At 40.6% G+C, this 14,974-nt stretch overlaps 1 protein-coding gene across 1 annotated transcript in view; it reads left to right on the forward strand.

Annotated features, from left to right (window-relative positions):
- Positions 1-11,289: 11,289 nt before the first annotated feature.
- Positions 11,290-14,974, forward strand: part of LAMC2 (laminin subunit gamma 2) — a 64,256-nt gene continuing 60,571 nt past the window's right edge. The window contains exon 1 of the mRNA XM_004372900.1: positions 11,290-11,479. Coding sequence (XP_004372957.1) covers positions 11,401-11,479 — 79 coding nt within the window. The 5' untranslated portion in view covers positions 11,290-11,400. The remainder of the gene's footprint in view (positions 11,480-14,974) is intronic.

A 14,974-nucleotide genomic window follows, 5' to 3' on the forward strand; every position in this document is an offset into this window, starting at 1 on the left:
AGTTTTCCTTCCTCTTGGTACATGCAGCCCTGTGTAAAGACATACGTGGTAAAGCTTGGGAATACCCTAAGAAAAGAGACCCAAATCATCACTTGCTGCTGAGTCGCTTCTGACTCATAGTGACCCTGTAAGACAGAGTAGAACTGCTCCACAGGGTTTCCAAGGAGCAGCTGGAGGATTTGAACTGTCAACCTTTTGGCTAGCAGTGGTAGCACGCTGTAGCTCTTAACCACTGCACTACCGGGGCTCTAAAATCATCAGTAGGACAGGATATTAGAAAAGACTAAAAGTGAGATTTCTTAGCCAGAAAGGCAGAGGGAAATACAGATAAAGCTTATAAAGTCATAAGGAATTTGGAAAGGGTGAAATATACTCTTGTTTAGCAAATCCTAAAGAACTAGATTCAAGGATCACAAACAAGTTCTTTTAATAAAATAAAAGAGAGTAAACTTTATATAGCAGATCAACAAACTTCTAGAACATACAGACGTTTTAAAGACAGAGTTGGTTAAATTTGTGGAACATATGTTAAAAAGGAAATTTCTGGGTATTTTGAACTATATTCCTAAAAAGTACGGTTAGTGTCATGGAGGTAGCACGCCCCCAAAACACCTGCTGGTGTTCCTGTCTGATACAGCCTAGTCTTAAGTTAGGGCGCATTGATCCGAATCAGTGTGGCGTTTCATATGTTATCACTCTTGTAGCTCTGCCTGTGTTCCAGAGGAAAAATCAATATTATGGTTGACTGCTTAGATAAGATTTGATTCTGAAATGAGGTTCATTAATATTTATGAACATACATTTATTTGTGACATTATTAAGAATTCTGATCAGGACCACGATAGATGGACCCTGATAGAATGGGAGAAAAATGTGGAACAGAACCTCCAATTCCTAAAAAAAATAAAACCCAGACCTAATGGACTGGTTGAGACCGGAGGACTCCCCGAGACTAATGCCCTGAGACACTCTTCCAGCCTTGGATGGAAACTAACCCCAGAGGCCACCTTGTAGCTAAATAACAACTTGGCTCAAAAAAATAAAGACTATCACCCCTCAGTACTGTGCTTCTTTAAAAATCACATTTATGAAACCAAATGGTCAATAATTAAAATAAAGATGAGAAGGCAAGAGGGCAGGGAAACTAGATTAATGGAAATGAAAACAACCAGAACGGAAATGATGAGAATGTTCATGCATTAGTGAAGAATAGAATGTAACCAATGTCAGTAAACAATTTCTGTAGACATTGTTGAATGGGAACCTAAACTGCTGTGTAAACCTTCACTGAAAACACAATAAAATACTAGAAAATGAATTCTGCAGAAAATTCCAAAAGGAAAGATTAGAATGCAGATAATAATGGGACAGCTGCTCCTAAAACAGATTATGCATCAGGCCCTGAAGGGTCAGAAGATATAGAATTGCATTTTCTATTGAAAGTGTGCGAGATTAACACCTGAAAATCAAAACAAAGCAGACAAAACCCAAAAAACTTCATTCAGAAGGAAATTTTCTATCTGGAGCTTAAGTTATATATATTTATGTGTGTATAATTTTTAGCATAGGTATAATCCATTTTCAGTTTACCTGGGCACATAAAATGTATTTGATTTCTTATAACCAATTCTGTTGTAAAACCAAGTAGTCATACTCTGCTTTAGCTGAGATTTTCAAAATTACTTCCTGGGGTTATATTAATAGAGGACTCTGAGATAAGACAATAGCAAAAGCAATTAATTCTTGTTTTGCTGTGTAATCATACAATACAAACCAGAGAACTGAAACAATTGTCCCAATAATTCAGGCCTAAAATATATTCACCTAAAATAGCCAGATAATTGAGGCATTGTGTCATTTTGGGGTGAATTGTCTGAATCATTGCATTAATTCTTGCAATTTAATCTGAGTAGACATATTGAGGCTGTCAGAAATTTTTAGGTTAGTGAGGAGTGTCTCTAGATTTTTCTCTTTAAAACTGCAGTGCCTAATAGTTCCCCCCTTTAACCAAAATCGGATCCAATCTGTGGGCTTCCTGAAAAAAAACCACCTAGGAATGTTTGGGGATTTCTGTGTAACCAGGCCCTAGAAAAAACTGAACCCAGGGATGTAACTACTAAATTCTTGAGTTCTTTCAGATTATGCAGATTCTTTCTTCTCTGCAGAAAATAATTTCCAGTTATTTTAAGGAGTTCAAGAATCAAGTTACTTAATAGAGTGCTCTTATACCTGGATTATGGTATCAGACCAAGAGAAAACCGTGCAAAACACGACTGGATGACGTGAAAGGATGCTGCGTAAGACTCCGAAGTCATTGTACACGGAAAAATCACAAAGGTAATGTGAAAACGACAATGCGCCCCTTGGAGCCAGACCTTATTTATTGCTGATCTGCAGGGGAGAGGTCACTATAGAACCTTAGTATTTGTTCTAAGGACTCGGCACTTCATATTTTATTTGAAGCTCCAACTCAACTTTTTTTTTTTTTTAAATGGGAAAAGGGTGTGTTTATCCAGTGAGAGGCTGAATTTGTTTTTGTATTGTAGATGAATAACAACTCTGGTGAGAGGTATTGGCATGGATTTGTGAGGGAGCCTGGGCAACCTCAGACAGAGGATAATAATAGCACCCGCTTCATAGGGTGGTGGTGAGGAGGTGAGGCGTGAACACTAAAACCCTCTAAAGGCTCCCAGCACTGAGCTGGTCACATACAGAATATTCAATACAGGTTAGCTGTCCTACTGTAATTGTCAAAATTATTCTTACACTTCAAGCTACATCCAAAGTTTCCTATCTAAAGGAGGAGGATTGAACTTTACATGCTATAGAGTTTGTCGGGCTTTAAAATTCAAATTATTAAAGTTCCTGAATTGACTGACATTGTTTCCTGGACTCATTTCTTCATTCTGAAATGTGGTGGTGGGGAATCCCTGATCTAAGGTGGCCACCTCCTCGGAGTTTAACCTTATCAAACCTGTAGGGACTATAGCCCGGACCCCACCGTTACAACCCAGAGAAGCATTTTCCCTGGGGTGGGCCCCTTAGGCTCTTTCATTCAAATCTGAATATCTATGGTCCGAGTGTTAGAGTGGTTGAGTTAGCATGGGCAATGTTTAATCTACTAATAGAAGTTTTCACAGATGAGTGAAAGACCAAATTCCAGTCTAAGGGCACACACAGCGGACACACCTCTGAAGTCTACTAAACTTCCCTCTCTCACAATCTTTCACCCTCTGCTTTTTTCTGTCGATTTTGTCTTTTTCTAAGCATGTGTCTTTCTCCTCCCTACCTCTCCCCATTTATAGTATTGTTAAACAAGTAATTGATTCCAGTATCTCTGTGTGTAACGTCGTTGTTAGCTGCCATGGAGTCACAGACAATGTACAATGGATGAAACACTGCCCAGTCCTGCACCATCCCTGTGATAGTTGCAGATTGGACCATCGTGATCCACAGCGTTTTCATTGGCTGATTTTTGGATCACCAGGTCTTTCTTCCTAGTCTATCTTAGTCTGGAAACTCTGCTGAACTGTGTTCGGCATCATAACAACACACAATCTTCCACTGATAGATGGGTGGTGGCTGCACATGAGGTGGATTGGCCAGAATTAGACCCAGGTCTCCCTCATGGAAAGATAATTCTACCACGGAACCACCACTGCCCTCTCTGTCTGTAACAGCTACACCAAAAAAAAAAAAAAAAAAGATGCAAATGAAGTTGTTCTTTATGTACAGCTGTTGATTCTCCTGCACATCGTTGGCCCAAGTGGATCACCAGCCAGTCATAGAAAAAGGCTCATTTCCCTTCAATAAGCAAAAGACATTACTTAAGTTTTGGTCTAGCCTCTATAGTTCCTTGAAAACTAGTTGTGGGCAAACCATATGTTTCTGCATAAAATGGAAGCTTGCCACTTCGGCCATGGTCTTGCTTCAGAGAACATTGCTTTCTGGAGTCTGGCCAACCTGAAGGAATTTACCCAGACGATCCAGGAAACACTGACTCATTTCCATTTATGGGCACTTTCCTTTACCAATTAAGAACAAAGGGGAGTTGGGCTTTGTTTTTTTCCTTCCTCCTGATATTTTACGTTTAGAATGTTTATGCAAATGCTGATGTAATTAGAGCTTTTTGGAGAGGTTTTTAAGAGGGGAGGAAATCTAGACTAATCGCCCTGTCCCTTGTTGGCATGTTAAAAGCCAGTGCTTCAGTTTTTATCATAAGTGAGTTTGAAAGCGGGTGACATGCCAGGCATTCCTTCTGGAAACTTAACTAAGGTAATGATGGAACCCAAGGCAAAAATCAGCATGTCACTTGTAATCCTATTTGGGGGGTGGGGGTGGAGACATGACAGCGTTCTCTGAAATGATTTACACAGCCTTATAAAAAGAAAAGTCCCCTGGGTGATGACTGAGCAGCTAATGAAACAATGGACAACGGGGACTTCCAGAGTCTCAGCCTTCCCAGCCACGCCCGGTGGAAATGCCCCAGTCCCTTTCCCGTTCTGTGGTCAGAGAACCTTTGCATAAAAGGTTATCCTCACAGACACCAGGGATGACACTTAGCTGAATGTGCTAAACGGGAAGATTAGAAAAAAATTCAAGTACTGACTTCGTAGTACAAAAGTTGTGATAGTTTAAAATTCATGCCCCTAAGCAAACTTTTCAGAAAGGCATCTCTTACCTTTTATAAATTGCCAGAACAGACAGGTTCTCAGAAGAAGGGTCCTTCTGCAATTCCTGGGTGGTGTTTCTGCCTGCGGGCCTGAGATGACAGTTTAGAGCTTATCAAAACCACCAAAGATGTCAGAGCTGGACTCGGTGCTGTGGCTCTGTCACAATTTATGCTGACATTTGGTGTGTTTCCAGCGGTGGGTTTGAGCTTGCATATTTAAATGCATGTCACTTTAATTACCACAGAGATTCTTTTTTTTTAGGGGTTTTCTTTGATTTTTTTGTCAGTTTTAGTGAAGTATAATTTATCTATAATCACATTTACCTGTTTTAAGTGTATGATTTGATGAGTTTTGACCACAATCATGATATTTCAGAATATTTCCTTCATCTCAAAAAGTATCCTCATGGACCATTGCAGTCAATCCCCTACCCCTGGCAACCACTGATCTGCTTTCTTTCTCTGTAGTTTTACCTTTTCTAGAATTTAGCATAAATGGAATCATACAGAATACGGTCTTTTGTGTCTGGCTTCTTTCACTTAGCACAGTACTTTTAAAATTCATCCATGTTGTGTATATATCACGATTTCATTCCTTTTTATTGCTAAGTATCACTATTTCATTCCTTTTTTATTGTTAAGTATCAAATTCAAAGACTACAGCTTCCAGTATGGAGCCAACTCGACAGCACCTAACAACATCAACAACATACCAGTACAGCTATAATAATAATAATTATTATTGTTATCATTATCATTGTTGTTATTATTGTTACTGACTCAGCACCAAATAGATTTTCCTTGTTATAATTACTAGCAAGTATCATATGACAAAGATGGGATTTTGCCTTCTTTTAATTGATTAATCATAAATTTATATTTTGTGGAATTCTTGGCTAATCCAGGTTCATGTCCAGATAACTAACAATTACTTGTTGTTAGGTGCTATCGGATGGGTTCTGACTCATAGCGACCCTACTGCGTACAACAGAATGAAACACTGTCCGGCCCGGTGCCATCCTCACAATCGTTGTTATTCTTGAGCCCATTGTTTCAGCCACGGTGTCAATCCATCTCGTTAAGGGTCTTCCTCTTTTTCCCTGACCTTCTACTTTAACAAGCATGACGTCCTTCTCCAGGGCCTCATCCCTCCCGTTAATATGTTCAAAGTATGTGAGGCATAGTCTTGCCATCCTTACTTCTAAGGAGTACTATGGTTGTACTTCTTCCAAGACAGATTTGTTCATTCTTTTGGCAGTCCATGGTATATTCAATATTCTTCGACAACACCATAATTCACAGGTTTGATTCTTCTTTGGGCTTCCTTATCCATTGTCCAGCTTTCACATGCATATGAGATGATTGAAAATTCATGGCTTGGGTCAGGTGCACCTTAGACCTCAAAGTGACATCTTTGCTTTTGAACACCTTAAAGAGGTCTTTTGCAGCAGATTTGCCCAGTGCAATACATTGTTTGATTTCTTGACTGCTGCTTCCATGGGCTTTGATTGTGGATCCAAGTAAAATGAAATCCTTGACAACTTCAATATTTTCTCCATTTATCATGATGTTGCTTATTGGTCCATTTGTGAGGATTTTTGTTTTCTTTATATTGAAGTGTAATTCAAATGCCAAAGATGAAGAAATTGAATACTTTTACCAACTTCTGCAGTCTGAAATTGATCAAACATGCAGTCAAGATGTATTGATAATTACTAGTGATTGGAATGTGAAAGTTGGAAACAAAGAAGAAGGATCAGTAGCTGGAAAATATGGCCTTGGTAATAGAAAGGATGCCAGAGATAGAATGACAGAATTTTGCAAGGCTAATGACCTACTCATTGGAAATACCTTTTTCAACAACATAAACAGCGACTATACACGTGGACCTCACGGGATGGAATACACAGGAATTAATAGCCTACATCTGTGGGAAGAGACAGTGGAGAAGTTTAATATCATCAGTCAGAACAAGACCAGGTCTACTGCAATTGTTTATATGCAAGTTCAAGTTGAAGGTGAAGAAAATTAAAACAAATCCATGAGAGCCAAAGTACGACCTTGAGTATATCCCACCTGAATTTAGAGATCATCTCAAGAATAGATTTGACATATTGAACACTAATGACCAAATACCAGGTGAGTTGTGGAATGACATCAAGGACACCATACACAAAGAAAGCAAAAAGTCATTAAAAAGACAAGAAAGAAAGAAAAGACCAAAATGGATGTCAGAAGAGACTCTGAAACTTGCTCTAGAACGTAGATAAAGCAAAAGGAAGAAATGATGAAGTCAAAGAGCTGAACAGACAATTTCAATGGGCGGCTCAAGAAGACAAAGTAAAGTATTATAATGATATGTGCAAAGACCTGGAGATAGAAAACCAAAAGGGAAGAACATTCTCGGCATCTCTCAAGCAGAAATACTGAAGAAAAAAATTCAAGCCTCGAGTTGCAAGTCTGAAGAATTCTATGGAGAAAATATTTAATGACACAGGAAATATCAAAAGAAGAAGGAAAGAATACACAGAGTCACTGTACCAAAAAGAATTGGTCAACATTCAACCATTTCAAGAGGTAGCATATGATCAAGAATTGATGGTGTTGAAGTAAGAAGTCCAAGCTGCACTGGTGAAAAACAAGCCTCCAGGAATTGATAGATTACCAACTGAGATGTTTCAACAAATGGATGCAGCACTGGAAGTGCTCACTCATCTACGTGAAGAAATTTGGAAGACAGCTACCTGGCCAACCGACTGGAAGAGATCCATATTTATGCCCATTTCAAAGAAAGGTGATCCAACAGAATGAAGAAATTATTGAACAATATTATTAATATCACACACAAGTAAAATTTTGCTGAAGATAATTCAAAAATGGTTGCAGCAGTACGTCGACAGGGACCTGCTAGAAATTCAAGTTGGATTCAGAAGATGATGTGGAACAAGGGATATCATTGCTGATGTCAGGTGGATCTTGGCTGAAAGCAGAGAATATCAAAAGATGTTTACCTGTGTTTTATTGACTATGCAAAGGCATTCAACTATGTGGATCATAACAAATTATGGATAATATTGTGAAGAATGGGAATTCCAGAAAACTTAATTGTGCTCATGAGGAACCTGTACATAGACCAAAAGGCAGTCGTTCAAACAGAACAAGGGAATACTTTGTGGTTTAAAATCAGGAAAGGTGTGCCTCAGGGTTGTATCCTTTCACCATACTTATTCAGTCTGTATGCTGAGCAAAAAATCCGAGAGGCTGGACTATATGAAGAAGAACGAGGCATCAGGATTGGAGGAAGATTCATTAACAACCTGCAATATGCAGATTACACAGCCTTGCTTGCTGAAAGTGAAGACGACTTGTAGCACTTACTGATGAAGATCAAAGACTACATTCTTCGGTATGGATTATACTTCAACATAAAGAAAACAAAAATCCTTACAATTGGACCAATAAGCAACATCATGATAAACGTATAGTACATATACTATATGTATATGTCTGGTGCTGTTCTGAGCACTTTATAGATCATTAACTCATTTAATTTTCCCAGCAATCTTACTAGGCAAATGTTCTATTAGTATTCCCATTCTACAGTTGAAGAAACTGAGACCCAGAGAAAACTAACTAACCTGCCTTGATGAGTGGTGAAGCCTAGATTTGTCTGCAGGAATTTGCTCCAGACTCTTGACTTTTGACCACTAGTATACTCTTAACTCCAGTAGCTCACTAGAGAATTCTCAGGTTGGTAAAGGGGGTTGATATTGTCCCTGAGCAAGGTAAAGTATTAAGACAGAGCGGGGGTCTCAGCCCAAGCTAGAGAGGTTGTGTAAACGTGTGAAGAGGCCCGGGATAAGGCAATCAGAAGAGGTAAGAACTGAGAAAAACAGAAGAGTGCCTGCCTAAAGGTATTTACATTAAAAAAAAAAAGTTTTAAAATATTGTACTATTCAGACAAAAGAAGCTGCTAGTTGGCCTGGTGCTGTGGGGCCTGCTGCCCTTTTGCTACTCCTGGTCCAGGTGACCTCTGGGGTTCCTTTCAGGGCTAACATCTTAGGAAAATCAGAAATATTTGCTCAGAGTTAATGGTGACTTGGCTTTATTGATGCGCTCCAATAGTCCACAGTCTGGTCAGGTTGTAATGGCCATTGATAAGTACACCTTGGCCGTATGTTGAATTCATTCAGTATTGTAAATTTATCTTTTTTTTTTAAATGTATATAGTGCTTTTTAATCTGACCTAACAAAGAGTTTGTTACCAATGTAGTGGTTAACAAGATGGACCCTGGAGCTAGACTGCCTGGTTTGAACGGTGGCTTTGTCACTTACCAGCAGTGTGATTTTGAGCATGTTGCTTGACCTTTCCATGCCTCTGTTTTTCCATTTGCAAATTGGGAAATCTGAAGTACATCTATCTCACAGAGTTATCTTGAAGATTAAAAAAAACAAAACAAAAACAAACCCTTGGCCGTAGAGTTGGTTCTGACTCATAGTGATCCTGTAGGACAGAGTAGAACTGCCTTATAGGGTTTCCAAGGAGCAGCTGGTGGATTCAAACTGCTGACCTTTTGGTTAGCAGCCATAGTGCTTAACCACTGTGCCACCGGGGCTCCTGTTTTAAAGATCGAAGGGTTAATAATATAAAATGTTTACGGTAGTGATTAACAAATAATAGCTACTGTATATGTGTTAGCTATTGTTATTATCACTGTCCAAAAATGATTGCAGATAAAAATATGTTCCCAACGTTTGAAATACAATAAACTATAGTGATCTGTACTAAAATGAAATGTACCTTCAAGGCTTTATTTTGCAGGGTCCTGTTTCTTGTTCCTGCACGACAGGTGAACATTGCACAAGACAGACCGGAAGACGCGAAAGGAGCAAGGTGCTCAGGGACATGGTTTCAGTGTCCACACTGCTCCAGCCACTGGAAGGGACAATTCCAAATATCTGGTCTCTGAAATGTTAATGTGAACTGAAATGTTACTAGTAACTGGCCAGTATGAGTTTTGTGAGCTACTATGAGTTTCTTTGTTTGAATTCTGGACAGAGTAGAAGAGAATCAGCTTGGGATGAGATAACTGAAGTTTCCTGTCTACTCCTCACTTTTAACCGGTTCGAGGTAACCTGCCTTGCCCCTGTTGTTCTTTGGTGCTGTATTTGGATCTTCGTTACCCCTCAACACCCAGATCATTGCATGCCATTTTCTGTACAAAGTCATCCCTGGCTAGTCAGTCCACACTGGTCTCAATTAAATGCGTGAACTGAAATCCTTACACCATTTGACACTTAATTCTGTATTATCTAGTATTGTTTGTTAGTTGTTAGTTTGTTATTATCATCCATAGAACTATCTACAGAACATTCACTCATTTAATCAGTCAACAACTATTTATTGAGACTTGCAGGTCTTGATAATAAGGAGTAGGTGGTGGTTCTCTTGGAAAGATTGTGTATATATATACTGTGTATATATAAACCTCTGGTAATTTTTTCTAAATTTCTACTACCAGTTAAAGTTTTCTCCTTGACAGTGCCTCTCCAAATTATTGTCTGCAGCCTCCTTAGGGGAAGGGATAATTTAAGATATATCAAGAATGACAGTTTCTAGATATTACTCAAGGAGCTCTGGTGTCACAATAGTTAAGTACTGGGCTGCTGACCGAAAGGTCAGCGGTTCAAACCCACCAGCCACTCCACAGGAGAAAAGACCTGGCAATCTGCTTCTGTAAAGATTACAGCCTAGGAAAGAAACCCTATGGGGCAGTTTGACTCTGTCATATAGGATCGCTATGAGTCGGAATTAACTTGATGGCACACACCACCAATAACAGATATTACTCACTTTACCTGCCACAATGGACTTGGATGATACTCCCAGTTGGCCTCAACAAACCTTTTTTAATGGGCCCGTAGAGAAGGGCATGAGAAATTTGCTCTAAGATGTAAAAGCAGTTGGAATCTGGAGTCTCTTTCTTATTCCATTCAACAGAACATTTATTCAGCACCAGCTGTAAGCCAGATGATGTACCAGTTGTTAGGGGTATAAGGAGAGAGCCAGTAGTCATAGGGAGGCCAACCAGTCAACAAGCAATTTAATGGGATGCATACCCAGGTGATCTGGACTGGAGAGGGGCCCTTGGTCCAGCCTGGTGATGGAGACAGAAGGAGGAATTAGCAGAGAGTGGGCTAGGGTAGGTCAGCTGTATTTCAGAGACAGGTTCACCCTGACCAGGGCTGCGGGCTTATTTCTGAGTTTGCGCACTTTAGAGTGGGCCTTCCAGTTTGAGGAATGGGCGGGCTGATATTTACCTCTGTGAATTCTGCCCTGGACTACCCAGGAGAGAACGAAGGCTCTGGGAGATCTGGTACATTGCTCCAGGGGGATCCCTGGGCTGCAGCCTCTGCACCACACCCTCGGCCAGGGCCAGGTGTGGAGCTCTTCTTGTGGCGAGGAGGGAGCCCTGCGGTTGGGTGAGCGCTTTTAGTGCTCCTTGTGTGCTGTGTTTGTCTGTATCCTGAGGGCTGGGTCCTCCTTATTCACAGGTGAGTCACACCCTGAAACACAGGCTCTCTTCCTGTCAGGACTGAGTCAGGTAGAAGAGTCGATAAAACCACCTGACCAAGGAAAAGGAAAGCATAGCGGAGTGCAGAGTGAAAACTACTGCCGCGAGGTGCCTGGCAGCGACCCCTGCAGCGGTGGACGGCGCACCCCGGCCATGCCTGCGCTCTGGCTGTGCTGCTGCCTCTGCTTCTCGCTGCTCTTGCCTGCAGCCTGGGCCACCTCCAGGAGAGAAGGTGAGTCGACTTCCAGGAGGAAAGCGTCTCAGCCCTCTCTGTGAACTTGCCTTTCTCTGCAGACCGCGATGGCTGAACGCACCTCCGAGGATTCCACTTTGTTGAGAAGCCCTTTAGAGCTCCCTCCTCTTGCCCCATCTGGGGCTTCTCCTAAGATCGGTATAAAATGAGACTAATATATCACAACGTATATATTAAAATATTATATAAAGCTGTCTGATTTTTAAAATGTGAAACCAATAGGTTGCTCCAAACCAGAGTTTTCCTTACTTTAGAAATGTTTCTTCTTGATTTCTTTTCGACCAAGGTGCCCCTGTTTAATCAGCAATGTGTTGATATATAAATTCTTTTCCCAATGAATGTTTTTATTAATGAGGTTTTGGTGGGAATGTTTTCTGTGACTGGGAACACCACAAAGACTGAAAAAGAACTTCTTCAATAACCCTTCTGGAATCCACCTTTTCATATATGGAGTAGAAAATGAGCCTTTGAATACTAACAATGCTTTACTTTTACCTAACACTACTTTTCGTAGTATTTTCTTGTAATAGCCGTTCAACAGGCACTTACTGAGCACCTATGTCATATCTCATTTGATCTTACCTACTGGCTGCCATGCCCGGAGAAGTTACACTCATGTAAACAGAAGTTTTTGAGATCCTAGCAACCGTATACTGTATGCATGTGTCAGCTATGACAACACATAGTGGGTGTTTTCCTTGTCGCTTAGTTTATTGATGATACTAGCTTGCATAATTACCCTGGATATTTACGTCCATATTGGTTCCTGCACCTGGTGGCATTTCAATAGTTATTTCTGTAGGTCCAAGGTCAAGAGTCATTTTCACCCACGTGTGTATATAAACATGAGACGATGTTCACATGCACATGGAATTATATCAGACATTCCATTTGTTACCATGCAGTCTGTGTCAGTGCATTAAAACCCATGCTCAAATACAGCATGTGTTTTAATGCATTGATACAGCCCCCTCTCCCCCTTTTTTTCTAAAATAGTGTTGCAATTGATTTCCAACCCATTATCCTTACTTGTTATGTGCCGGCAAGTCGATTCTGACTGATAGCAACCCCATGTGACAGAGTAGAACTGCCCCATAGGGTTTCCTAGGCTGTAATCTTCACATGAGCAGATTGCCTAGTCTTTTATCCTGCGGAGCTGCTGGGTAGGTTTGTACCACTGACCTCTCAGCAGCTGAGCTCTTAACCATTTTGCCACCAGGACTCCTCATCCCTGTTACCATTTAAAAAGTCATATATGGAAATGGTCACCTAGGGTAGGTTCACGGAGGGTTAGAATAAGTCGCCTTAACCTTAGGGTGAAACATCCTAAAAGTAAGGATAATCTCTGAATATTATAATTCAAAGGGACTGGCTATGAATCAACTATTATAATCTGTTGGTTTAAAAAATGAGAAAATACAAGTGAATTTGCTGGAGGCCACACAGGCAGCTGTCGGCAGAGACAGGACTGGCCCTTGGTCCAGAGGTTCTTAGACCAGAGCTTTTTTTGACAACATTAGGAAAGTGACAACGGAAAGAGGTGCTTATTTTTTTGTATGACAGGTAGTGATTGAAGCACTGTTCCACTCTGCTATTGTTGTGTCTGTGTGTTGGGGGGGCGGGGGCATTAGGTAACAAAAAGAAATTTTGTAGGATGCTATCAATTTTTTAATAAAATCAGAATCAGGATGGACTAATTCTGACCATTCCATCTAGACCATTAAGTCAGAAGCAGTGTTCAGGCTCATTTTCACACTTTCCTCTTCCTTGGAGAAAGGTGGTTAAGATATTAGGCTCCCTCCTCAAAGGACTGCATTTGGTGTTTGGGGTCCAATGAAGAGTGTGGAGAGTTTGGTGTTAGGGGAGATCATACATACTTTTCCATTCATGGGATGCTGGGATGTACTGGAAGCCGCATCGAAAGTATGGTGCTTGTCACGTTCCAAAGTGATCTGCGTCTGAAGGTCCCATGGGCTGCACGTACGGGAGCCTAAAACAATGACCCTGCTTCATGGTTGTTCCCTTGCAGGTGAAAGTATGGTCTTAGAAGTAGTCACTGAGACTTTCAGAGTTTGATGAAAGTAGCGCAGGCTTTACAGCTACCTGACCTGCATTCAAATATTGGCTCATTCATTTACTAGTTCCTTACGAGTAATGTTTCCGGCACCTCAGCTTGACTGAAGTTGGCTTCCACGCCTGTTAAATGAAAAAACCCTGTGCAACCTTCTAGAGTGGCTGAAAGGATGAGATATTAAAGTGTGTTAAAATGCCTGGAACCACATTTGTTTTTTAAAAAAACCTAAGCCAACAGTACAAGTACAGAGCAGAGATCAGTAAGAAAGAAAAGGGCTCTCTTTCAGGAGCTCAGCAGTTGGTGTGAGATGATGTGGCATGTAGCCCCAAGAATCTGAATGTTGGGGAGGTTATGACCGGAGAAGGTGTAAGAAGGGGGTAAGAATGATGCTGGATAAGTAGCCAAAAATCAGGTTGTGAAGAGCCTTACGAGCCCAGCTGTGCAGTTAGGGTGGTCCTCTGCAAGCAAAGAAGAGTCGTGGATGGTGTATAAGCAGATATGGGCGTGATCAGCTTTGCATTTTAGGAAGGTCACTCACGCGAATGGAGCGGAGAAAAGAGAGTAAGATAGACAGCTACTGCAGTAATCCAAATGAGAGATGATGAAGGCTTTCACCATGGCAGTGGAAACAGCAAAGAGGAAACAGATTAGAGAGACATTAAGAAGGTAACATCGAAAGAATTTGGTGATCCAGTGAGTGTATGTGTTAGGTATATGAATCAATTAAGGGGAATTGTGAGAAATAAGGAAGAGTGCAAGATGGGTCCAGGGCTTGAGGTTTGTGTGGTTGGTTAGTCAGTGATGCCATTAAAGGAAATAAGGATGGTAAAAGAAGGATTAGATTTGGGAGCATGGTTGGGCAGTGGCAGTGAGTTCCTGTAGGGGCCTGTTGAATTTGAGATATAATTGGAGTGTTCTGAAGGCCCTAGTGAACTGCTGAACCTATGCTTTTGAACTTTAGAAGAGAAATTTGAAATGAATTTGGGAGCCCATTGGTGGAAGGAGAAATCCTTGACCATGGCTGAGATTGTGTGGAACATAGAGTAAACATAGAGTAAAAGAAACGTCACCTTAAAAGGGAGATGGAGGAACAAGGAAAGACAATAAGGAGGAGTGAGCACTGAGGATAGAGGAGAACCAAGAAAGAGGAATTTTCTGTTGGTCCAAGGAAGAATTTCAACAAGGTGGGAGTAATAAATAGTATTCAGATATCCGAGTGTATATATACAAAGAATGAGGACTAAAATGATACTGTTGGATTCAGCCATCAGGTGAGTTTTTTTTTTTTTCTGTGATCTATATATTTTAAAAAATATGTATAATTTATTTTATTTCTGTTGTTGTTGTTGAGAATATACACAGCAGAAAATACACCAGTTCAAGAGTTTCTTCATGTACAA

The sequence above is a fragment of the Trichechus manatus genome, unplaced genomic scaffold (assembly GCF_000243295.1).
Source record: "Trichechus manatus latirostris isolate Lorelei unplaced genomic scaffold, TriManLat1.0 scaffold00021, whole genome shotgun sequence".
NCBI classification, from domain to species: Eukaryota; Metazoa; Chordata; class Mammalia; order Sirenia; family Trichechidae; genus Trichechus; species Trichechus manatus.